Raw genomic sequence first — 27,909 nt, 5'->3', positions numbered from 1 at the left:
GACTTCGTAGGGGCCTGCTCCGTCTGTGCTCGCAGCAAGGCCTCTCACCAGGCACCCGCGGGTCTGCTGCAGCCCCTCCCAACTCCAAGCCGGCCCTGGTCCCATGTGGCGTTGGATTTTGTCTCCGGACTGCTGCCCTCCCAGGGTAACACTGTGATCCTGACAGTGGTGGACCGCTTCAGTAAGGGAGTGCACCTGGTGGCCCTCCCCAGACTCCCATCGGCTTCTGAGACGGTGGACCTCCTGACGAGCCACGTGTTCCGTCTCCACGGCCTTCCCCTGGACGTCGTCTCGGACCGAGGGCCCCAGTTTGTCTCCCAGGTATGGCGGGCCTTTTGTAAGGGGTTGGGTGCCTCTGTTAGTCTCTCCTCTGCATATCACCCACAGACTAACGGACAGACAGAGAGGATGAACCAGAGCGTGGAGACTGCCCTCCGGTGCGTGGCCGCCAAGAAGCCCAGCTCCTGGAGCCAGTTCCTCCCCTGGGTCGAGTATGCCATCAACTCCCTGGTCAGCTCTGCCACCGGCCTCTCACCTTTTGAGATGTCCCTGGGCTACCAGCCGCCTCTCTTTGCTGCGCAGGAGTCGGAAGTGGCAGTTCCCTCCGTGCAGGCCCATCTGAACCGGTGTCATCGCATCTGGGAAGTGACCAGAGCCGCTCTGCTCCGGGCAGCTGAGCGCGCCAGTCGGGGAGCCAACCGACGCTGGTCCCCAGCACCTACGTACCAACCAGGCCAAAGGGTGTGGCTGTCCTCGAAGGATCTCCCGCTTCAGTCCACCGCAAAGAAGCTGAACCCCCGGTTTGTCGGCCCCTTTGAGATCAGGAAGGTTCTCAGCCCCGCGGCGGTGAGTCTTAAGGTTCCAGCTTCCTTGAAGACCCATCCCGTGTTTCATGTGTCTCGGGTTAAGCCTGTCTCCCACAGTCCTCTGATGCCTCCTGCCCCGGCTCCGCCTCCCCCTGAGATCGTGGATGGGCACACCCAGTGGAAGGTCTGCCGGCTGCTGAACGTCCGGCGCCGAGGACGGGGGTTCCAGTATTTGGTGGACTGGAAGGGCTACGGTCCGGAGGAACGTAGCTGGGTCTCCCGCCAGCTCATCCTGGACCCTGGGCTGCTCACTGAGTTCCATCATTCCCATTCCGACAAGCCGGGCAAGTCGCCTGGTGGCTCCCGTGGAAGGGGGGGTACTGTTATGGCTTGCCCACCCCGCGCCGTGGCCCGCCCACCCCACGCCGGCAGCCAATCGGCTCGTCAGGGCCGGGCTTAGTCATCAGGGCTAGGCTTAAGTTTGGTGGCCTCCCACGTGCCCGATGTCAGTTCGTGTTGTAACCTCCCCGCAGTAGCGGCGACTCTCCTCTCACAGTCCTTTTCTCTACGAACTCATCCCAGCCCTTGGTTCATGTTTTTCCCTTGCAAGATTTCCCCATGGAAGTATCCTGCCTTGTTCCCGTTTGGATTACCCGCGAGTTTTTTTCCCCCTTGGACTTTCCGTTTTTTCCTTGTCGCTCATTGCCTTCCTATGTTTGAATAAAGTACGCCAGTTTTCGGCTAACCCCATCTCTGTCTGGTGTCGTGCGCTTGGGGTCTTCCACAAACCGTAACACATTACAGTCATTTAGCCGACGCTTTTATCCAAAGCGACTTACAATGAATGCATTTAACGTAGGAAATCAGGAGAACTACTAGTCATCAGAGGTCATAAGTGCATCTAAACAAGCATCTAAGAGCAAAACCAGTGCTAAAGTAAAAGTGCAAGAAAGAGTTTTTTTTTAAATGAGTGAATACAATAAGTGCTAAGAACAAGTAACATGGTAGTAGTTCTTGATGAGGTGAGTTTTCATCCTGCGCCTAAAGATGGGCAGCGACTCCGCTGTCCTGACATCAGTGAGGAGTTCATTCCACCACTGTGGGGCCAGGACAGAAAGAGCCATGACCGGGTCGATCGGCAGCAAGGGCCTCTGAGCGACGGGGCAACCAGGCGTCTCGAGGCAGCAGAGCGAATTGGTTGGGCGGGGGTGTAGGGCTTGACCATGGCCTGGAGATAGGAAGGAACTGTTCCTTTCACTGCCCTGTTGGCGAGCACCAGAGTCTTAAACTGGATGCGATCAGCTACTGGGAGCCAGTGTAGGGACATAAAAAGGGGAGTTGTGTGGGAGAACTTAGAGCAGTTGAACACCAGACGAGCTGCAGCTTTCTGAACAAGCTCCAGAGTTATCCAAAGGAGTTGAATCAAGTGCAACTGGACTTGGTATATATCCGTGAAGACGTTTCGCCTCTCATCCAAGAGGCTTCCTCAGTTCGTGCCTTTCTGACTAGACCAAGCTAATCTGACTGGCTGGTGATGAGACTCAGATATTTATCCTCTAGGAGTCGTTGTCAGAGCTATTGTGTCCCGATGTTTAACAACGCCCGTCATTAACAGAGCCATAGATATGAGTGGCTCTTTTGTGTATCGATATTATGGCCGTGCCCGTCTTTATCGGAGCTATTGATATGCGTGGCTCTCCTGTGCTTCGATGTCCAGCCGGGCCCGTCGCCATCGGAGCTATTGATTTGCATTTGTTTAGCAGCGACGGTCGTTGGGGGTGTTAGTTTCGACTTTATTGTTCAATGATCATGAGAGTTGTTGGAGCCGTTAGTTACCGACTGTTGTTCTTGGAGGCTAGGCTTATTGAGTCTCCTGGGTAGAGATGAAAGGACGGCATTGTAAGTGGGAGATAGGCGACGGGCCCGGCTGGACATCGAAGCACAGGAGAGTCACGCATATCAATATCTCCGATAACGACGGGCGCGGCCATAACATCGGTACACAAAAGCGCCACCAAACCTATGGTTCCGTTAGCGACGGGCATTGCTAAACATCGGGACACAAAGAGCCATGGACATCTATGGCTCTGACAACGACTCCTAGAGGATAAATATCTGAGTCTCATCACCAGCCAGTCAGACTAGCTTGGTCTAGTCAGAAAGGCACGAACTGAGGAAGCCTCTTGGATGAGAGGCGAAACGTCTTCACGGATATAGACCAAGTCCAGTTGCACTTGATTCAACTCCTTTGGATAACCATGACCTGGATGAATGAGAACATTCACAGACAAGCTCCAGAGGTCTGATGGCCGCTGCCGGGGCACCAGCATGGAGGGAGTTGCCGTAGTCCAGCCGGGAGATGACCAGAGCCTGGATGAGCACCTGTGCCGTCTCGTCGGTGAGGAATGGGCAAATCCTCCTGATGTTATAGAGGAGAAATCTGCAGCAGCGAGCAACCGATGCAACGTTTGCAGCAAACGACAGGATCACACCCAGATTCCTCACAGTCCGAGTTGGCGTCACCATGGTGTTGTCAATGGTGATGGCCAAGTCTCAGTAAGGGCAACCTTTCCCCGGGAGGAACATCAGCTCTGTCTTGTCCAGATTGAGCTTCAGGTGGTGTGTCGCCATCCACTCTGAGATGTCAGTCAAGCACGCAGCAATGCGTGTGTCTACTTGTGTGTCAGAGGGAGGAAAGGACCAGATCAGCTGGGTGTCATCGGCATAACAACGGTAAGAGAAGTCATCCGAGCGAATACCAGAACCCAGGGATGTTGTGTACAGGGAGAACAGGAGAGGACCCAGAACCGAGCCCTGTTGAACACCTGTAGTCAGTCTGCGAGGCTCCGACACAGATCCCCTCCTTGTCACCTGGTAGGAGCGACCCGTCAGGTAGGTTGAAAACTTTGAGAGTGCAGAGCCTGTGACACCCAGCTCCTCGAGGGCAGAGAGAAGGAACTGGTGATTCACTGTGTCGAACGCAGCTGACAGGTCAAGGAGTATCAGGACGGAGGAGAGAGAGTTTGCTCTCACAGAGTGTAGCAATTCTGTCACTGCAAGGAGGGCCGTCTCTGTCGAGTGACCCACCTTGAACCCAGACTGGTTGGGGTCCAGAAGGTTGTTCTGGTGGAGGTACACAGAAAGTTGGTTAAAGACAGCATGTTCGAAAGTTTTGGATAGAAAGGGTAGAAGGGAAACCGGTCTGTAGTTTTTGACGTCAAAGGGGTTAAGTGATGGTTTCTTGGGAAGGAGGGTGACTCTAGCAGTTTTGAAGGCAGATGGAAAGCAACCTGCCTGGAGGGAGGTGTTGATGAGGTGGGTTAGATAGGGAAGGAGTTCAGGTGCTATAGACTGAAGAAGAGGGGAGGGGACCGCGTCAAGGGAGCATGTGGTGGGGTGACTGGATGTGATGAGGTTTAGAACCTCATCGGGGGAGAGGGGAGTGAGGTGGGATAGGGTGGGACGTGAAGAAGTGAGGGAGGGTGCAGAGGGTGGGATAGTACAAGCAGCAATAACCGGGTGGTGAGAAAAGGAGGATCTGATGTCGTTTACCTTCTTGTCAAAGAAGCTAGCGAAGTCATCAGGGAGAAGGGAGGAAGTAGGAGGAGGAGGTGGGGGTTGAAGAAGTGTAGAGAAGGTTTCAAAGAGTTTCTTAGGATTAGAGGCAGTGGATAGGATTTTAGAGCGATAGAATGCAGCCTTAGCAGCAAAAAGGGAGGAGGAGAAAGTGGAAAGAAGAGATTGAAAGTTGAGAAGGTCCTCTGGGAGTTCGCCTTTTCTCCATTTCCACTCTGCCACTCTCAGGCTCCATCTGTCAGTATGTACTGAGTCAGTCAGCCAAGGGGCAGGTGGAGTTGGGCATGCAGGCCTGGAGATGAGGGGACAGAGATTGTCCAGAGAAGAGCAGAGGGTAGAGAGAAGATCAGTAGCAGTGTCAGGGGGTAGGAGAGAGAAAGATTCAGGTGTAGGGAGGATAGAGGCAACAGAGCAAGAAAGATCAGTGGTGGAGAGAGAGCGGAGGCATTTACAGGTGGAAACCATGTGGGTAGGGGAAGGGGCTGAGGGGGGTGAAGAGAGGGAGAGAGAGTAGGACATGAAATAGTGGTCAGAGAGCTGGAGGGGAGTAACAGGGAGATTGGAAATAGGACAGTGTCTAGTAAAGATAAGGTTCAGCTGGTTGCCGCCCTTGTGGGTAGGAGGTGAGGGTGAGAGGTGAAGGTCAAAGGAGGAGAGGAAAGAGAGAAGAGGATCTAGCTTGTTAGTGTGGATGTTGAAGTCACCGAGAAGGATAAGTGCAGAGTCATCAACAGGGAAGTGCGAGACAAGTGTGTCAAGCTCCTCCAGAAACTCACCAAGGGGGCCTGGTGGAAGGTATACAACCACGATGGTGAGTTTGACTGGATAAGAGACAGTAACAGCATGAAATTCAAAAGAGGGCGGAGAAAATTGTGGAATAGAAACAAGAGAGTATTTCCATTTCAGGGAGATTAGCAGGACAGTACCACCACCTCGCCTCCCAGCTCTGGGAGTGTGAGAAAAAGAGTACACATCAGACAGAGCTGCGGGTGTGGTAGTGTTTTCTGGCATGATCCAGGTCTCAGTTAGAGCAAGAAAGTTGAGGGAGAGCAAGGATGCGTAGCCTGAGATAAACTCAGCTTTCGGTATCGCAGACTGGCAATTCCAGAGCCCTCCTGTCATTACTTGCTCAACGTGAGTGGAGAGAGTGGGATAGATGAGATTGGTAGGGTCACAACACCTAGGAGTGACCCAACATCTATGCCAGCCCCGGGAAGAGGAAAGGACAGGAATGCTAAGGAAACACATAGTCTATACTAAGTACACAAAATACAGATGACTGACCGGATCTAAAAAGAGCAGTCTGTGCTTGACGAAGTCGTGGCTTGAAAAAGTCACGCTTGCCTTTGTTCACTCTAGCCTTTGTTCAACCTAGGCTTGTTTGCCTGATGCTTGGAAGCTGATGCTTCCAAGTAGCAGCAGTGAATTAAAGAACACTGATTGCTTATTGTCTGCCAGTACTGCAGGCCACACCCTTGCCACTTAACACCCAATTGGCCAAAGAGGTACACTTATTATTATTACATTATTATTATAGGTCGTTCTACCACTAGCCCCTCAAGGTGGGCCAAGTGCCTCGTTCACAGGTAGCTTAATGGTTGTTGTTGAGACAATTCTTGACTTACATTCTATGGTAATAAGTGTTTTACCTTTCTCTGTACACCCCCCATGCGGGCACACTTGGCATCGACAGCTTGATATGTGAGCCACAGACAGGTGTCCAGGTGTTGGATGTAGCACAAAGAGTCGCCATACTTGATATCAGGGACACCCATCCCATCAACCTCCTTCTTTGGGCCAGTGTCCAGCTTCTCCTAAAGATAGGAAAGAGGGTGTCCAACATTCTTACATCGATTCCAGTCGTAAAAACTCTGACAACTAGAAATGAAGTATGATGAAGTTGGGCTGTTTGTTCAAACACAACATTAACCAACACAACAGCAGTTGATGGTGAGGTTGAAGGTCCTAGTTTCTAATTTTTCATGGAATAAACATGAAGCTGAAAAACCTACATAGAAACAGATGAGATGAAATACCTAAAATCAGTTATCAGTTACACAAAACATTCATGTTTATAATCAAGACTCAAATTCAAAATTTTGATAAAAATATGGACCTACTGCCTTCACAGATATCAGATAAACTTGATAGCGCATTACACATCAACACACTGCAGCATTACCATTACTTCCCCAACTATTAGTAGTGCTACACGTTTCATTCATAACTTAGTCACAATCCAAAGACGACCTGTGTGAAGGAGGTGTCTGCCATATAAACACACACAATATCTGCTTACTTTTAATGTACCTCCATGTATGACCTACACCACGTTTCTCCATGTATGACCTACACCATGTTTAATGTACATCCATGTATGCCCTACACCATCTTCAATGTATCTCCATGTATGACCTACACCATGTTTAATGTACCTCCATGTATGACCTACACCATGTTTAATGTAACTACATGTATGACCTACGCCATGTTTAATGTATCTCCACGTATGACCTACACCATGTTTAATGTGTATCCATGTATGCCATACACCATGTTTAATGTATCTCCATGTATGACCTACACCATGTTTAATGTATCTCCATGTATGACCTACACCATGTTTAATGTATATCAAAGTATGACCTACAACATGTTTAATGTATAGCCATGTATGAACTATGCCATGTTTAATGTACCTCCATGTATGACCTACACCATGTTTAATATCTCCAAGTATGACCTACACCATGTTTAATGTATAGCCATGTATGCCCTACACCATGTTTGATGTATCCCCATGTATGACCTACAACATGTTTAATGTACGTCCATGTATTACCTACACCATGTTTAATGTATCTCCATATATGCCCTACACCATGTTTAATGTACCTCCATGTATGCCCTACACCCTGTTTAATGTACCTCCATGTATGACCTACACCATGTTTAATGTACCTCCATGTTAGACCTACACCATGTTTAATGCATCTCCATGTATGCCCTACACCATGTTTAATGTACCTCCATGTATGAACTACACCATGTTTAATGTACCTCCATGTATGACCTACACTATGTTTAATGCATCTCCATGTATGCCCTACACCATGTTTAATGTTTCTCCATGTATGAGCTACACCATGTTTTGTGTATAGCCATGTACGACCTACACTATGTTTATTGTACCTCCATTTATGACCTACACCATGCTCAATGTATCTCCATGTATGACCTACACCATGTTTAATGTATATCCATGTATGCCCTACACCCTGTTTAATTACCACAATGTATGCCCTACACCATGTTTAATGTATATCCATGTATGACCTACACTATGTTTAATGTACGTCCATGTATGACCTACACCATGTTTAATGTATCTCCATATATGCCCTACACCATGTTTAATGTACCTCCATGTATGCCCTACACCCTGTTTAATGTACCTCCATGTATGACCTACACCATGTTTAATGCATCTCCATGTATGCCCTACACCATGTTTAATATTTCTCCATGTATGAACTACACCATGTTTAGTGTATAGCCATGTATGACCTACGCCATGTTTAATGTACCACAATTTATGCCCTACACCATGTTTAATGTATATCCATGTATGACCTACACTATGTTTATTGTACCTCCATGCATGACCTACACCATGCTTAATGTATCTCCATGTATGACCTACACCATGTTTAATGTATATCCATGTATGCCCTACACCATGTGTAATGTATAGCCATGTATGCCCTACACCATGTTTAATGTACCTCCACGTATGACCTACACCATGTTTAATGCATCTCCATGTATAACCTACACCATGTTTAATGTATATCCATGTATGCCCTACACCATGTTTAATGTACCTCCATGTATGACCTACACCATGTTTAATGCATCTCCATGTATGCCCTACACCATGTTTAATGTACCTCCATGTATGACCTACACCATGTTTAATGTATCTCTATGTATGCCCTACACCATGTTTAATGTATCCCCATGTATGCCCTACGCCATGTTTAATGTACCTCCATGTATGCCCTACACCATGTTTAATGTACCTCCATGTATGCCCTACACCATGTTTAATGTATCTCCATGTATGCCCTACACCATGTTTAATGTATCCCCATGTATGACCTACAACATGTTTAATGTACGTCCATGTATGACCTACACCATGTTTGATGTATCTCCATGTATGCCCTACACCATGTTTAATGTACCTCCATGTATGCCCTACACCCTGTTTAATGTACCTCCATGTATGACCTACACCATGTTTAATGTATATCCATCTATGCCCTACACCATGTTTAAGGTATCTCCATGTATAACCTACACCATGTTTAATGTATATCCATGTATGACCTACACCATGTTTAATGCATCTCCATGTATGCCCTACACCATGTTTAATGTACCTCCATGTATGACCTACACCATGTTTAATGTATCTCCATGTATGACCTACACCATGTTTAATGTACCTCCATGTATGACCTACACCATGTTTAATGTATCTCCATGTATGCCCTACACCATGTTTAATGTACCTCCATGTATGACCTTCACCATGTTTAATGTATCTCCATGTATGACCTACACCATGTTTAATGTATATCCATGTATGACCTACACCGTGTTTAATGTACCTCCATGTATCCCCTACACCATGTTTAATGTATCTCCATGTATGACCTACACCATGTTTAATGTACCTCCATGTATGACCTACACCATGTTTAATGTATCTCCATGTATGCCCTACACCATGTTTAATGTATCTCCATGTATGCCCTACACCATGTTTAATGTATCTCCATGTATGACCTACACCATGTTTAACGTATCTCCATGTATGACCTACACCATGTTTAATGTATCTCCATGTATGACCTACACCATGTTTAATGTACCTCCATGTATGACCTACACCATGTTTAATGTACCTCCATGTATAACCTACACCATGTTTAATGTATAGTCATGTATGTCCTACATCATGTTTAATGTACCTCCATGTATGACCTACACCATGTTTAATGTACCTCCATGTATGCCCTACACCATGTTTAATGTATCCCCATGTATGACCTACAACATGTTTAATGTACGTCCATGTATGACCTACACCATGTTTGATGTATCTCCATGTATGCCCTACACCATGTTTAATGTACCTCCATGTATGCCCTACACCCTGTTTAATGTACCTCCATGTATGACCTACACCATGTTTAATGTATCTCCATCTATGCCCTACACCATGTTTAATGTATCTCCATGTATAACCTACACCATGTTTAATGTATATCCATGTATGCCCTACACCATGTGTAATGTATAGCCATGTATGCCCTACACCATGTTTAATGTACCTCCATGTATGACCTACACCATGTTTAATGCATCTCCATGTATGCCCTACACCATGTTTAATGTACCTCCATGTATGACCTACACCATGTTTAATGTATCTCTATGTATGCCCTACACCATGTTTAATATATCCCCATGTATGCCCTACGCCATGTTTAATGTACCTCCATGTATGACCTACACCATGTTTAATGTACCTCAAAGTATGACCTACACCATGTTTAATGTACCTCCATGTATGCCCTACACCATGTTTAATGTATCCCCATGTATGACCTACAACATGTTTAATGTACGTCCATGTATGACCTACACCATGTTTGATGTATCTCCATGTATGCCCTACACCATGTTTAATGTACCTCCATGTATGCCCTACACCCTGTTTAATGTACCTCCATGTATGACCTACACCATGTTTAATGTATCTCCATCTATGCCCTACACCATGTTTAATGTATCTCCATGTATAACCTACACCATGTTTAATGTATATCCATGTATGCCCTACACCATGTGTAATGTATAGCCATGTATGACCTACACCATGTTTAATGTACCTCCATGTATGACCTACACCATGTTTAATGCATCTCCATGTATGCCCTACACCATGTTTAATGTACCTCCATGTATGACCTACACCATGTTTAATGTATCTCCATGTATGCCCTACACCATGTTTAATGTACCTCCATGTATGCCCTACACCCTGTTTAATGTACCTCCATGTATGACCTACACCATGTTTAATGTATCTCCATCTATGCCCTACACCATGTTTAATGTATCTCCATGTATAACCTACACCATGTTTAATGTATATCCATGTATGCCCTACACCATGTGTAATGTATAGCCATGTATGCCCTACACCATGTTTAATGTACCTCCATGTATGACCTACACCATGTTTAATGCATCTCCATGTATGCCCTACACCATGTTTAATGTACCTCCATGTATGACCTACAACATGTTTAATGTATCTCTATGTATGCCCTACACCATGTTTAATGTATCCCCATGTATGACCTACACCATGTTTAATGTATCTCCATGTATGACCTACACCATGTTTAATGTATCTCCATGTATGACCTACACCATGTTTAATGTACATCCATGTATGAAATACACCATGTTTAATGTATCTCTATGTATGCCCTACGCCATGTTTAATGTACCTCCATGTATGACCTACACCATGTTTAATGTACCTCCATGTATGACCTGCAACATGTTTAACGTACGTCCATATATGACCTACACCATGTTTAATGTACCTCCATGTATGACCTACACCATGTTTAATGTATCTCCATGTATGCCCTACACCATGTTTAATGTATCTCCATGTATGCCCTACACCATGTTTAATGTACCTCCATGTATGCCCTACACCATGTTTAATGTATCTCTATACATGCCCTACACCATGTTTAATGTATATCCATGTGCGCCCTACACCATGTTTAATGTATATCCATGTATGACCTACACCATGTTTATTGTATCTCCATGTATGCCCTACACCATGTTTAATGTATCTCTATACATGCCCTACACCATGTTTAATGTATATCCATGTGCGCCCTACACCATGTTTAATGTATATCCATGTATGACCTACACCATGTTTATTGTATCTCCATGTATGACCTACACCATGCTTAATGTATCTCCATGTATGACCTACACCATGTTTGATTTATCTTCATGTATGACCTACACCATGTTTAATGTACATCCATGTATGCCCTACACCATATTCAATGTATCTCCATGTATGCCCTACACCATGTTTTATGTACCTCCTTGTATAACCTACAGCATGTTTAATGTATCTCCATGTATGACCTACACCGTGTATAATGTATATCCATGTATGCCCTACACAATGTTTAATGTACCTCCATATATGCCCTTCACCATGTTTAATGTATCCCCATGTATGACGTACAACATGTTTAATGTATCCCCATGTATGACCTACAACATGTTTAATGTATCCCCATATATGCCCTACACCATGTTTAATGTATCCCCATGTATGACCTACTACCTGTTTAATTCATCCCCATGTATGACCTACAACATGTTTAATGTATCCCCATCACTTTGATGATGACAAAACGTTTTCCTCTCAAAAATCGTTGTGTCCAGATGAACTGGTTCAAGCGTGTGTGAGCACATACCGTGGTTACATGATGCAGCCTGTGGGTATTATGGGAACCCAACACTGATGTCATGTCTAAAATTGTATTCATGCCCAGTTTAAACTGATAAGTTTTTAAGATGGCCAATATGCTCGTAGAATGAAGTGCAGTGTATTCTATTAGCTCATATTCATCACAGCATCAACACAGCATCAACACGTGTGACATGCACCAATCTGCACGTCAGCAGATGCTGGAAACCATTAGTTCAGTTGCAGAGCATCAGCTGGTAGATGGCAGACTGGTGGTTACTGCCTGGTGGCCACTGTAGAAACTCGAACACGTGTGTGTCTGTGTAATGTTTTCATGACTTGCCTACCTTAGATGACCTGAAGCAGAAGGCTGTTGACTTCACATCAGCCTTCTCTTTGTCCATCAGTAGCAGAGACCTGTCTTCCATCAGACTTAAGTAATTCCCTGTGGTCACATGTCTGAGTCTGAACGGCTGGCCCCAGCGTGTGTGGCTACCACTCCATCTGAAGAGTAAAGAAATATAAATAGAGAGAGCGAGAAAGTGAGTGGGGGGAAATGAGCCAAGAGAGACAGAGGGTATAAAAAGAGCAGATCTGGCAAAAATGAAGAAAATATCCAAGAACGTTTTGTAAATTTACTATCAACAAAACTCAGTAAGTGTATTTCTGTTTATGTAAGCACTGTGCATATTGTGCACCACTTTGTAAGCTAGTTGTGTTTAACCTGGGCTTATGGGGAATGCTTGAGGTGGCTACTAATGAATAAGTCAAGTCAATCTTATTTGTATAGCCCAGTATCACAAATTACAAATTTGCCCCAAGGGGCTGTACAGCAACACAACATCCTGTCCTGAGAAACTCGCATCAGATAAGGAACAACGCCCTAAAAAAAGAAAAAAGAAATGTTAACGGGGGTTGTCTTGATGCATGCTCAACAATCATTCATTCATGTGCAGCCGCTTCTCCGGAGTCGGGTCATGGTGGCAGCAAGCTAAATAGAGCACTCCAGACCTCCCTCTCCCCAGCAACGCCCTCCACCTCCTGCTGGGGGATCCCAAGGCGTTCACAGGCCGGGTTGGACATGTAGTCCCTCCAGCAAGTTCTGGGTCTACCCCGGGTTCTCCTCCCAGTTGGACGTGCCCAGAAAACCTCCAAAGGAAGGCACCCATGAGGCATCCTAATCAGATGCCCAAACCTCAACTGGTTCCTTTCAACACGAAGGAGCAGCGGCTCTACTCTGAGCTCCCTCCGGATGTCTGAGCTCCTCACCCCACCTCTAAGGCTGAGCCCAGACACCCTACGGAGGAAACTCATTTCAGCCGCTGTTCAGAACACTACATCAGACTGCTCAATAATCCAGGCAAGAAAATCAAAGAAGGTTGAATCAGTTCATCTGGATACAAAGTTTATTGACAGATACGTTTCATCATCATCTAAGTGACCTCTTCAGTCTCACCCGACTGCAGGTGTCCCCACCCTTATAAACAATACAGTACAATACAGTTGCCTAACGACCGAAAACACATGGCCATTGTAACTCTAGTGAACGGACACATCCATATTTGGATATGAAACTGGTCGTTGGTTTCGGTCGTCAGACAACTGTATTGTTTATAAGGGTGGGGACACCTGCAGTCACTGTATTGTTTATAAGGGTGGGGACACCTGCAGTCACTGTATTGTTTATAAGGGTGGGGACACCTGCAGTCACTGTATTGTTTATAAGGGTGGGGACACCTGCAGTCACTGTATTGTTTATAAGGGTGGGGACACCTGCAGTCACTGTATTGTTTATAAGGGTGGGGACACCTGCAGTCACTGTATTGTTTATAAGGGTGGGGACACCTGCAGTCACTGTATTGTTTATAAGGGTGGGGACACCTGCAGTCACTGTATTGTTTATAAGGGTGGGGACACCTGCAGTCACTGTATTGTTTATAAGGGTGGGGACACCTGCAGTCACTGTATTGTTTATAAGGGTGGGGATACTGATTCAACATTCTTTGACATTTAACAGGGAGAACAAACAGGAAGAAAGCTCAGGGAGCGCAAAAGAGGAGGAGCTCTCTCCCAAGACAGACAATGTGCAATGATATTGTGTTTACACAATTTACACAATCAACATTGAAAGAGGATAACGTCATTGTAAAATATATGAAGAATATGATGAGGAGACTGCCAAGCAGTGTCCAGATGCCACCGAAACAGCCCAGGACCCAAGTCACATGACCAGCATCACCATTTAAAAAAAAAAAAGTCACACATCTTAGTGAGAGAAGGATATAACATTAAAACAGGATAATACATTTAGATATATAAAAAGAAAATGTGATGAGGGGGATGCCAAGTAGTGTCCAGGTGGTGACCACCATCACCATGGAGACCTGGGAGGAGAACAGACTGCACGTGCAAACAAGGGAGACTCATATCACACCATTCACACAGAAAAAGAGAAAGGAGAAAACATCATTGAGAGACAGAGAAAAGATGTGAGAGAAGAGAACAGTTTGCAACAGTCAATCTATACTCTATAATCTCATCAGCAGAACAGTGCTTGGTAAATTGACTGAGACAGAAACCGACCCACCATGCAGTACAGGTTGTGAAGTACTCAACTTAAAGGCAACTAATTGTAGGCTAAGGCAAAAAGATGTGGATTTAAGTGTGGATTTAAAAGACTCAACAGACAGATTGTCGGATGGCAGCAGGCAGGTTCTTCCACAAGAATGGGGCCTGATAGGAAAAGTTCCTGCCACCGGGTGACTTCTTTTTAACCTTGGGTACACACAGGAGCCCTGTATTTTGAGAGAAGAGCTCGAGATGGAATTTACGGTTTAAGGAGATCAGCTAGGTAAGATGGGGAACCCAGCCACTGTGTATGCACAAGCCAGTGCATTCTTAGTGCTGGTCCCAAGCCTGGACAAATGGGGAGGGTTGCGTCAGGAAGGGCATCCGGCGTAAAATCTTTGCAAAATCAGATATGCGGATCGTAAATAAGATTTCCATACCGGATCGGTCGAGGCCCGGATTACCAACGACCGCCACCGGTACTGTTAACCAACAGGGTGCCGGTGGAAACTATGCTACTGTTGGGCAAAGGAGAAGGAGAGGGGGAAGGCATGTCCAGAGGCAGCTAGAGAGGAGGAAGGGTAGGCATGTGGAAGTGCGAGTCGGAACTTTGAACGTTGGCACTATGACTGGTAAAGGGAGAGAGCTGGCTGACATGATGGAAAGAAGAAAGGTAGGCATACTGTGTGTGCAAGAGACCAGGTGGAAGGGGAGTAAGGCCAGGAGTATCGGAGGTGGGTTCCAACTCTTCTACCATGGTGCGAATGGGAGGAGAAATGGGGTAGGGGTAATTCTGAAGGAAGAGTATGTCAAGAGTGTGCTGGAGGTGAAGAGAGTGTCAGACAGAGTGATGAGTATGAAGCTGGAAATTGAAGGTGTACTGCTGAATGTTATCAGCGCATATGCCCCGCAAGTTGGGTGTGAGATGGATGAAAAAGAAGAATTCTGGAGTGAGTTGGATGACGTGGTGGAGAGGGTACCCAAGGAGGAGAGAGTGGTGATTGAAGCAGACTTCAATGGACATGTTGGTGAAGGGAACAGAGGTGATGAGGAGGTGATGGGTAGATATGGTGTCAAGGAGAGAAATGTGGAAGGACAGATGGTGGTCGATTTTGCGAAAAGGATGGAAATGGCTGTGGTGAATACATATTTCAAGAAGAGGGAGGAACACAGGGTGACGTACAAGAGTGGAGGAAAGTGCACACAGGTGGACTATATCTTATGTAGGAGGCACCATCTAAAAGGGATTGGAGACTGCAAGGTGGTGACAGGGGAGAATGTAGCTAGGCAGCATCAGGTGGTCTGTAGGACGACTTTGGAGACCAAGAAGAGGAAGAGAGTGAAGACAGAGCCGAAGATCAAATGGTGGAAGTTGAAGAAGGAAGACTGTTGTGTGGAGTTCAGGCAGGAGTTAAGACAGGCACCGGGTGGTAGTGAAGAGTTGCCAGATGGCTGGACAACCACTGCAGAAATAGTGAGGGAGACAGCTAGGAAGGTCCTTGGTGTGTCATCAGGACAGAGGAAGGAAGACAAGGAGACTTGGTGGTGGAATGAGGAAGTACAGCAAATATACAGAGGAAGAGGTTGGCAAAGAAGAAGTAGGATAGTCAGAGAGATGAAGAAAGTAGACAGGAGTACAAGGAGATGCAGTATAAAGCGAAGAGAGAGGTGGCAAAGGTAAAGGAAAAGGCGTATGGTGAGTTGTATGACAGGTTGGACACTAAGGAAGGAGAAAAGGACTTGTACCGATTGGCTAGACAGAGGGAACGAGCTGCAAAGGATGTGCAGCAAGTTAGGGCGATCAAGGATAGAGATGCAAATGTGCTGACAATCAAGGAGAGTGTGTTGAGAAGGAGGAAGGAGTACTTTGAGGGGCTGATGAATGAAGAAAATGAGAGAGAGAGAAGGTTGGATGATGTAGGGATAGTGAATCAGGAAGTTCAGCGGATTAGCAAGGAGGAAGTGAGGGCAGCTATGAAGAGGATGAAGAGTGGAAAGGCAGTTGGTCCTGATGACATACCTGTGGAGGCATGGAGATGTTTAGGAGAGGTGGCAGTGGGGTTTTTAACTAGATTGTTTAACACAATCTTGGAAAGTGAGAGGATGCCTGAGGAGTGGAGAAGAAGCATACTGGTACCGATTTTCAAGAACAAGGGCGATGTGCAGAACTGTAGCAACTACAGAGGTATAAAGTTGATCAGCCACAGCATGAAGATTTGGGAAAGAGTAATAGAAGCTAGGTTAAGAGGAGAGGTGATGATCAGCAAGTAGCAGTATGGTTTCATGCCATGAAAGAGCCCCACAGATGTGATGTTTGCTTTGAGAATGTTGATGGAGAAGTATAGAGAAGGCCAGAAGGACCAGAAGGACTTACATTGTGTCTTTGTAGATTTAGAGAAAGCATATGACAGGGTGCCGAGAGAGGAGGTGTGGTATTGTATGAGGAAGTCAGGAGTTGCAGAGAAGTATGTAGGAGTGGTGCAGGATATGTATGAGGGAAGTGTGACAGTGGTGAGGTGTGTGGTTGGAATGACAGATGGGTTCAAGTTGGAGGTGGGGTTACAATCAAGGATCGCCTCCAAGCCCTTTCTTGTTTGCAATGGTGATGGACAGGTTGATGGAGGAGATCAGGCAGGAGTCTCTGTGGAGTATGATATTTGCGGATGACATTGTGACCTGTAGCGAGGGTAGGTTGCAGGTTAAGGAGAGGCTGGAGAGGTGGAGGTATGCACTGGAGAGAAGAGGAATGAAAGTCAGTAGGAGCAAGACGGAATACCTATGCGTGTATGAGAGGGAGGACAGTGGAATGGTGAGGATGCAAGGAGTAGAGTTGATGAAGGCGTATGAGTTTAAATACTTGGGGTCAACTGTCCAAAGTAATGGGGAGTGCAGGAGAGAGGTGAAGAAGAGAGTGCAGACAGGGTGGAGTGGGTGGAGAAGATTGTCAGGAGTGATTGTTAACATGTATTCTCACTATATTATGTTCAATATGGTAAATGTTCACAGCATGGCTTTTGTGGATACTGGAGACGCATGCGCGGTGGACCGGACGGTCTTGGAGGGAAATGTTTTACTGGTAGTGAGTGCAGCTGGCTGGCGTGATGGTCGGTCATAGAGCGAAATAAAGTTTCTCAAAAGATAATAAACGTCGTGTTTATTCTAGTTTAACAGTGATTTGCGACTGAAGGGTACCAGCAAGAATTCAAGGGACGGTTTACAAGATAGTAATGAGACCAGCTATGTTATATGGTTTGGAGACAGTAGCATTGATGAAAACACAGGAGGTGCAGCTGGATGTGGCAGAGACTAAGATTTTCATTGGGAGTGATGAAGAAGGAAAGGATTAGGAATGAGTATATTAGAGGGACAGCACAGCTTGGACGGTTTGGAGACAAAGCAAGAGAGGCAAGATTGAGATGGTTTGGACATATGTGGAGGAGAGATGCTGGGTATGTTGCGAGAAGGATGCTGCCAGGGAAGGGGAAAAGAGGAAGGCCAAAGTAGTAGTGAAACTTTAAAAGCAACAGCTTTATGGTCAGCTACAAGCACATCCTCTAGATTAGCACACTTGAGAGAGAAATCAGATGAGAGTTCAAAGTCTAAGATGTGACCTTTGGAATGTGTAGCCACTTTAACAGATTGAATGGGATTAAAAGAGTCCAGTCAAGTCAATTTTATTTGTGTAGCCCAATATCACAAATTACAAATTTGTCTCAAATGGCTTTACAGCAACACAAGATCCTGTCCTTAAGATCTATGAATTGTGAGGTGAGGGAATGGGAAGGAAAACATACATGAACATTAAAATTACCAAGAATAAGCACCCTGTCATATTTAGGCAGGACAATGTGTAGAAGCTCAGAAAACTCGGAAATAAAACTGAGTTAGGGGGCGTATAAATTACAATGTAGAGTCAAGGGGCAAGGCCAGTGATTAAGAAACTTGAAAACTCAAAGGAGATAAAATTACCAAAAGTGACAGGATGGTAGTTCAGACATAACTTATAAAAACCAGCTAGGCCACCCCCTCATCCAGAGGGCCTGGGAATATGAAAATATGCAAAATCGGGGGGGGGGGGGCTAGCCTCAATCAGGGGAACAGTGTCCCCTGGGGTCTCGGTAATCATAAAAAAGTCTAGATTATTAGAAACAATAAAATCATTAATGATAAAGGATTTATTACCAAGAGACCTGACATTCAAGAGGCCAAAATTGTTTGGTGTCCAAGCAGAGTGAAAAGAAACGGGAATACAGCAATTAGGATGTAAATTGCAGATACTTGCTCCTGTTAGAATTATGGCGTCCATGATTATAAAATGATGCATCAGGGATCTTTTCACGGATCATGCAGTTAGGATGTGTTGTGCGGAAGAGCTATGGTCTTTCAATCACCATGTTACTAAGCTTGTCCAATCCTGTTTTCTTCAGCTACGAAATATTGCAAAAATCAGAAATATTTTGTCTTTTAAGGATATCGAAAAATTAATTCAAACTTTCATTTTCTCCCGTCTAGATTACTGTGACTCCCTCTCCTCTGGCCTCAACAAAGCTACTTTAAATCGTCTACAGCTGGTTCAGAATGCAGCTGCTAGACTACTAACCAGAACGAGACTACTAACCAGAACTAGCAGTATGTCCCATATTACCCCTATTGCATCTCTCCATTGGCTTCCCGTAAAATTCAGAATAACTTATAAGATCTTATTGATTACATTTAAAGCACTGCATGATCTGGACCCCAGTTATATTTCTGATCTTCTCATTCCTCAGTCCACTTCCCGACCACTCTGATCCTCAAACCTCGGTCTTTTATCCATCCCTCACTCCAGCTGCAAAAGAAAAGGTGAGCGCATCTTTGCAGTCTTGGCCCCAAGCCTCTGGAATGATCTCCCCCAATCCATTAGATTTGCTGAATCTTTGGACTGTTTACGTGTCTTCTAAAAACCCATCTTTTCAGGCAAGCCTTTTGATAGATTCCCACCCCTGACTTCTGTTTTGTTTCATTTAAAAATTTTTTTTTTTTTAATCTTGGTCTGTTACTCCCAATGCCATGTTTTTATAATCATTCAATTTCTTTTATGTATTTATTCATTTTGTGTGTATGGAGTGTAAAGCACTTTGTAACTGTATGTTTTTAAAAGTGCTGTATAAATATAATTTTGCTTGCTTGCTTGTTATTAGCTTATTTTTTTCACCATTACATATGTCGTGTGGATAAGAGGCCCTGAGCCTAATAATGGTCGGTATGGGGAAAACTCCCAGTGAGAGGGTTACTAACAGATGAGGCCAGTGGGGGGAGCTAGCAGGGGTAACAGTACTGTGAGGTGCCACCACAGGTGGAAATGGAGGTTGTATGTGTGTCGATGTCAGTGTAGGTGTGCATGTTGGCCTAAGTGGGTCAGCCCGCATGTATTTTTGCATGTGTGTGTGTATGTTTGCATGAGTATGAGTATGTGTATGTGTATGTGCATGTGTGTGTGTACATGTTACACTTACACAACCCGTAGTGTCTCTAGTCTCCAAAGCGACCTGGCATGGATGGACACTGCTCCCCCCTCATAATGCACCATCCTGGGAAGAGAAGTGCATGTTGATACCTGGTAATAACATGGGAATTCTGGATCACTACACTTGACACTGGAGACCTCCTCACGTGGAGATGTTTTAGCAGAGAAAACCACAGCTCATCACTGGGTAGTAATTAAAATCCACTGTTCAATGTTGAATGGACACATGAGTACTTATGGCATTGTGCTTCAAAGTGCAGAACATCGTGTCAGTACTGGGAAAGCCAGGGGACAATGCATCAACATGTCGAGCAGTAAACCTGAAGGCAGGACACCTGGTCCCTCTGCTTGTAGTGTTAAACAAAACACACACAGACATGTCTCAGCAGTCATGTTGCATCTGTCCTGAGTTCTTGAAGTACACAGCAGGACACACTGTCACCAAAACTCACCACTGAAATTAGTTACCTGTTAGCCCACCTGACTATTGGTTCAATTGAAACAAAGACAATGTGAACCCTGAGTTGTCCAAAAGCAAGACTCAACAAAGTATCTTTTCCACCAGTTAGTTCAAATAATAACCTACAATGAACACAAGGGCCATGAAACACTGCTTGCCCTCTCCCTGATTTCCCGTTTTGCAAGTCTTGATGCAAGCTCAGTGATCCAGGTAAGACAATCCAAGAAGGTTGACTCAGTTCATCTGGACACGTTTATTGACAGAAACGTTTCGTCATCACCTAAGTGACATCTCCAGTCTCAGCTGACTGCAGGTGTCCCCACCCTTATAAACAATACAGTGACTGCAGGTGTCCCCACCCTTATAAACAATACAGTGACTACAGGTGTCCCCACCCTTATAAACAATACAGTGACTGCAGGTGTCCCCACCCTTATAAACAATACAGTGACTGCAGGTGTCCCCACCCTTATAAACAATACAGTGACTGCAGGTGTCCCCACCCTTATAAACAATACAGTGACTGCAGGTCAGATTGTCAGTTGTTATTAAATGTTTTGTAAGTGTTTTATGTGGCTTTATGCATTTATGTGATTACTGTTTGGTGTTGTGTAATTATAGTTGTCATTCTGTTGTGTAACCTTGGTACTGAAACCCTGATCAACTTTGTTGTTCGGGTAGATGAGCCCCATGTATTGTGTCATATGTCTCTTAAGTTCTTGTCTCTGCGTGAGTTCAATAAAGGAGACAGAAAAGTTACCTTTGTGGTTACTTCTACGTTCGCCACAATATTAAAAAATATATAAAACTCTAATAAATGTCACATGTGTATCATCTAATGGGGGTGAGGGGTGGGGGATAATAAAGACGTTTTACTTATAGTTACAAAGGAGATATTTTTTTCGGTGTCTACAACTGGTGGCCAATTCGTTTCTATTATTCAAGGTGGACATATCAGGTCTGCAAATAATAAAATACTTTTCTGCCAAGCACAGGTCACATCTTTTACCCCTAACTGAATATGCACTACTCTTTGTAAGGATTTTCCATGAGACAGAATAACTGATAATCTTGTCTACTAATGACCACATGTGGTGGCTTAAGGCCGTCTCATTTTTTGCATGCTCATTTCTGAAGCTACTCATATGAGCGTTAAACCTCATTTTAAAAGGGCCTCTCTGTTAATCCCACGTGAGTGTCCACATTGTAGTTGTCTTCTCTCGTCACCAATGGCATTTTAGGAAAATGCCAGCTTGTGCTGTAACACGCTCTATGAGTCCCGCGGCTGCTATGGGTCCTCCAGTGGTCCCTTGTCCAGTGGTCGATAACTCCAGTGATCACCTGTCTAAACGTCCCAGTTCAGTTACTCGAGATCACCTCGTGAGAGAACAGAAAGCTGACCCTAAATTGGCAGACTTGTTTGACCAGGTTCTCTCTGCTAGTGAGGTAGAGAGTGATGCTGGTGGCTATTAGCTCCAAGATCAGTTACTAGTAAGGAAATGGGTTCCTCATGGGGATTGTTTTGTTGGAGATCCCGTCGTCCAGATTGTAGTGCCTCATGTGTTCCAAAAGAATGTCTTACAGGCTTCGCATGACATGGCTGGTCACCTGGGTGTTAAGAAAATGTAAGATCGCATTTTGCATCATTTCTATTGGCCTCGGTTAAAGGCTGATATTTCTGCCTATATTCGAACGTGCCATACCTGCCAGTTGACTGGAAAACCTAATCAGGTAATAAAACCTGCTCCACCGTATCCTATCCCTGCTATCAGTACACCTTTTGAGCACTTGATCATTGACTGTGTTGGTCCACTACCTCGGTCGAAGTCAGGCAGCATGTATCTGCTGACCGTGATGTGTCAGGCTACCAGGTATCCTGCAGCCTATCTGTTGCGTAATATAACCACCAAGTCTATCGTGAGGGCTTTAACGCAGTTCATATCCGTATTTGGTATCCCTGCGTTTATCCAGAGTGACCAGGGGTCCAACTTTACGTCCCACATGTTTGCACAAGTGTTGAAACAACTGCATGTGAAACACAACCAAGCCAGTGCCTATCATCCACAAAATCAGGGTGCGTTAGAACGCTTCCATCAGACGCTGAAGTCGCTACTCTGCTCCTATTGCACTGAGTTGGAGCGAGACTGGGAGGAGGGCTTGCCTTGGTTGCTCTTGGCTGCCTGCGAGGTTTCCCAGGAGAGCCTTGGATTTAGTGCCAATGACTTAGTCTTTGGTCACACGGTGCGGGGTTTTCTGGCTGTGCTGATGGATGATTGGAAGGAGTCTGAGCCTTCTCAGAACCTGCTTTCCTATGTGAACAGCTTTAGGCAACGGTTGTATGCTGCTGGCATGATGGCCAGGGAGATGTTAGCATCCTTCCAGAGTAAAATGAAGAAGTTATATGATTGTAGGGCAGAGAAATGTGATTTTGCTCCTGGTGATCAGGTTGTGGCTTTGTTGCCGCTTCCTGGTTCTCCTTTTCAGGCTAAGTTTTCTGGCCCCTATTCTGTCGTTCGCTGTCTCTCTCCTCAAAACTATCTCATCTCAACTTCCGAGCGAGGAAGAAGACGCAGTTATGTCACGTTAACCTCCTGAAGCCCTATTACTCTCGAGTCTCAGGCTGATGGTGACGTTAAACCAGTGTTGCTGGCGGGTGGTGCAGAGGTGCCCAACTCACCTCCTGGCCCGGTGGTGGCAGCGCCGGGTGAGGATGGTATAGTTGGGCCTGATGATTGTGTGCTACTAGGCCAGTTAAAGAACTCTGAGTCCCTCTTGAACCTGGAGGCATTGTGGGCTGACCTGTCTGTGAGTAGACGTTCAGAGTTGGCTGCTTTGATCCGCAGATATCCCTCGCTGTTGGGCGACACCCCCTCCTGTATGCATTTGATTGAACACGACATCGACTTGGGGGGTGCGGAGCCGACCCGGCAGCGGTTCTATTGGGTGTCAGTGGAAAAACATAGCCATCTGGATGGCGAGATTAGATATATGTTAGAGAATGGTATTGCGCAGCCATCCTCCTCTAGCTGGGCTTCTCCATGTCTTTTGGTGAATAAACCTGATGGTACATTTAGGTTTTGAATGACTACCGAAAAGCCAACAGTGTCACAAAGCCTGACTCCTATCCCCTTCCTCGCATGGAGGATTGTGTAGATCAGGTCGGATCTGCTGTGTTTGTCAGCAAATTTGACCTCTTGAAGAGATACTGGCAGGTTCCGCTGTTAGCGCGTGCTAGAGAGATAGCCGCCTTTATCACGCCGTCAGAGCTGTATGTGTACTCAGTGATGAGTTTTGGATTGAGGAACGCCCCAGCCACCTTTCAGCGCTTGATGAATCGAGTTGTTGCCGGGATGGAGGGTTGCGCTGTTTACCTGGACGATGTGGTTGTCTTTAATTACACTTGGGAGCGGCATCTCTCCCGGGTGGGGGGGCTGTTTGATCGTCTGGCCGTGGCACATCTCACTGTTAACCTTGCAAAGTGTGAGTTTGCGCAGGCCACTGTGACGTACCTCGGTAAGGTGGTTGCACAGGGTCAGGTGTGTCCAGTGCGTGCAAAAGTGGCTGCTATCGATCTGTACCCTGTCCCGTCGACCAAGAAAGAGCTTCAACACTTTCTAGGGTTGGTGGGTTGCTACCGTAGGTTCTGTCGGAACTTTTCCATGGTTGTGGCTCCCCTGACTAGTTTGCTTAAGGCTAAGGCCAATTTTGAGTGGGCTCAATCATGTGAGCTGGCATTTGAGAAGGTTAAACAACTTTTGATCTCGGGTCCAGTCCTATCTGTGCCTAGTTTCGATGTTCGTTTTCACTCCAGGTGGACGCCAGCAACGTTGGGGCTGGTGTTGTGCTGCTGCAGGCAGATGATTCAGTGGTGGATCGACCCGTTAGTTTTTTCTTTAAAAAGTTCAACACCTACCAGCTAAACTACTCGGTGATCGAGAAGGAGGCGCTTGCGCTGAGCTGGGTGCTGATCCACTTTGAGGTTTAAGTGGGGTCAGGGGTCGTTTTGTTAGTGGTTTATACAGACCATAACCCTCTTGTGTTCCTGAGGTCCATGCTGTGCCAAAACCAGAGGGTCATGCGGTGGTGCCTGTTTTTGCAGGCGTACCACTTGGACACGTGTCACATTAGGGGGCTAGACAATGTTGTGGCGGGTGCTCTTTCCCCTGCCCCTGCTCCCTGATTTGGGTCAGGGCATGGCCAGTATTTGTGTTCTGTGTTCTGTGTTTGTACTGTGCTGTCTGTCTCTGTCTCCCTACCTCCTCTGTCTCCATTCTCTGGCTCTCTCACCCCTCTTAAATTAGCTTCCTAGAGCCCTTGGTTGCTGGGGGTCGGCCAGGGGAGGTGACCGGAGGGGGCGGAGGTTGTCCCAGGTCAGGCCAGTATTTTGTTTTGTTTTTATTTGGTTTGAGTTCTTTGTGTCTTGCTTGTTTGGTTGTTGTGCCTGTTAGTTTCGGGTCCTTTATGGTCCCCGATTTGTGTGTGTGTGTGTGTGTGTGGGGGGGTGGTACGGCCTCCTCTTCCTGCCTGCTGGCTTTGTCTCTGTTTCAGTTTCAGGTTGGCAGTTTTCGCGCTTTGTTGTTCCCGCGCTCCAGGGAGGCTTTTGGGGATCTGCACGCTTCCTGACACTTCTGGGTCCAGCCACATCCTCTCTCCGACCAGCACATTGTTTTTTGAACTTTATTCATCTCTTTTTTTGTATTATTAAATATTTTGATTATTATTGCAACCCTCGACTTGTCTCCCTTCTTTTGTTACGTCCCTTGAGCCGGGGTTGTAACTATATATATAGCGTTTTTTCCCCGAAACTGTCAATGGTGTTATAAGGGGGAAGCCATGGCAGCTGATGAGTGCACGACGCACGAAACAGGCCTGTACTGCAATGTATTAAAACCTTTTTTTCCTGTATCTGTGTTTATATATATAAATATATATATATATATTTGTATATATATATATATATATATATATATATAACTTTGTTAAAAGAAACGCTCAACGGTACTCAACAGAGCTGTTGATTACTTATGGCATGAAACAGGCTTGTACTGTCTCATAAACAATTTACTTGACTCACTGGATTTTATGTATATATATATATATATATATATATATATATATATATATATATATATATATATATATATATATATCAGCCCCAGGATTTGAACATCTGCTATTCCTATTAGAGTTTGTCTCCAGCCCTTCCTTGCTCTTGTCCCCACTGACCTCCTCTGCTCTTCTCCATGCTCCCCAGATGGTACAGTCAGACACTCGTCCATGTGGCCATGGAGCAGACGGAGGACATCTCCCCCGATCAGGAAGCCTGCAGGGAGGGGGAGGACGGTTTTAGCCACAGAAGACAATCATGATGAGAAGGGAAACCAGCAGAGAGAGAGAAAGAGTGGCTGTACATATGTCAGAGAAAAGAAATGGAGAAGGAAGGACATGGTGATTGTGGATTGGGGGTGATCCCCCACCTTCCTCCAGTTGGAGCTCTTATAAGGTTATGGCCTACAGGCAACACAAGCTAGCTACATCCACTGATTATCTAAAAACAAGATTAACATTACACTGTTGGCCACCACTGGAACTGCAATGTGCAAAAAATTATAATAGTAACAAATATAGCCACAATTGTTAAGATCATAACTTTAAACACCTGAATTCTTCCCTCATATCTGACTGAAAATTTGAGTAAATGTCCTGCGTTCTTCTCATTGTTGCACTAAAATGTAATGTTAGCGTCATGACTCAGAATAGAGCTACTGCATGTTTAGATTTCTATATTTATATTGAGTTTTATGATGGGTGGAAATTCAACCACAGTGCTGTGCACCTTGAATTTTGTACATCAGGCTCAAGTCGGGCTTGAGCCTGATGTACACATCAAGCTCAAGTCGGGCTTGAGCCTGATGTACACATCAAGCTGTCACTTCTATTTCATTTAATAATAATATTATTATTATTATCATTATTATTAATAATAATAATATCAAATGAAATGGAAGTGACAGCTTGATGTGTACATCAGGTATCAGACTTGAACCTAGTTTTATAACACTTACTTGTGCTGTCACCTCCTGACTAGATCCTTGCTTGTGTTGTATTAACTCTCAGATATACGTCGCTTTGGATAAAAGCGTCTGCTGAATGAAATTAACATTGTAACACTGTAACAGTGGATCACACTGACAGAGCCGGGATTGTTTTCTGCTTGTGCTCCTCCCTTCCCCTCACCACTGATGTGATGCTCCTCCCTTCCCCCTCACCACTGATGTGATGCTCCTCCCTTCCCCTCACCACTGATGTGATGCTCCTCCCTTCCCCTCACCACTGATGTGATGCGCCTCCCTTCCCCTCACCACTAATGTGATGCTCCTTCCTCCCCCTCACCACTAATGTGATGCTCCTCCCTTCCCCTCACCACTAATGTGATGCTCCTCCCTTCCCCTCACCACTGATGTGATGCTCCTCCCTTCCCCCTCACCACTGATGTGATGCTCCTCCCTTCCCCTCACCACTGATGTGATGCTCCTCCCTTCCCCTCACCACTGATGTGATGCTCCTCCCTTCCCCTCACCACTGATGTGATGCGCCTCCCTTCCCCTCACCACTAATGTGATGCTCCTCCCTTCCCCTCACCACTAATGTGATGCTCCTTCCTCCCCCTCACCACTAATGTGATGCTCCTCCCTTCCCCTCACCACTAATGTGACGCCAAGTGTGTATTTGTGGCACTGGGGCGGTCACCTGTTACTCACGGGTCAGGTTTGTAGTCAGTGAATACTAAATCTGAATAAATAAATACATAAATAAATAAATACTACACCTATAAGTAACTGCTTCATCAGTTTGAGAGGAGAAAGAGCCATTTAGAAAACATATAAAACTGCTAAAAATGTAAAAATATAGAACCTTTAAATTCAGTAACTTTAAATTCTTTAAACATCCTAATTCTTCTGTTTTTTATTGTATTTTATTTCTAAAATACTAAAATTATATAGTTTTATTGTATGTTTTTAAAAGAGCTATATAAATACAATTTGCTTGCTTGCTTGTTTTTATTATTCCCCCCCTTTTTCTTCCCAATTGTACCAATTACCCCACTCTTCCGAGCCATCCTGGTCTCTGTTCCACCCCCTCTGTGGATCCGGGTGGGCCTGCAGACTACCACATGCCTCCGATACATGTGGAGTCACCAGCCGCTGCTTTTCACCTGACAGTGAGGAGTTTCACCAGGGGGACATAGCATGCGGGAGGATCACGCTGTTCCCCCCAGTTCCCCCTCCCCCCTGATCAGGTGACCAGAGGAGGTGCTAGTGCAGTGACCAGGATACACACCTACATCCGGCTACCCACCCGCAGACACGGCCAATTGTGTCTGTAGGGACACCCAACC

At 45.6% G+C, this 27,909-nt stretch overlaps 1 protein-coding gene across 1 annotated transcript in view; it reads right to left on the bottom strand.

The window, feature by feature from the left end:
* Window positions 1-27,909, bottom strand: part of ryr2a (ryanodine receptor 2a (cardiac)) — a 1,161,183-nt gene that overhangs the window by 1,042,102 nt on the left and 91,172 nt on the right. The window contains 4 exon segments of the mRNA XM_056296806.1: window positions 6,032-6,196; window positions 12,324-12,480; window positions 20,040-20,114; window positions 25,737-25,833. Of these exon segments, the coding sequence (XP_056152781.1) occupies window positions 6,032-6,196; window positions 12,324-12,480; window positions 20,040-20,114; window positions 25,737-25,833 (494 nt within the window).

This window comes from Lampris incognitus, chromosome 17 (assembly GCF_029633865.1).
Source record: "Lampris incognitus isolate fLamInc1 chromosome 17, fLamInc1.hap2, whole genome shotgun sequence".
Taxonomy (NCBI): domain Eukaryota; kingdom Metazoa; phylum Chordata; class Actinopteri; order Lampriformes; family Lampridae; genus Lampris; species Lampris incognitus.
The sequence above is the reverse complement of the archived record's forward strand: the minus strand, read 5'-3'. Positions and strand labels throughout refer to the sequence as shown.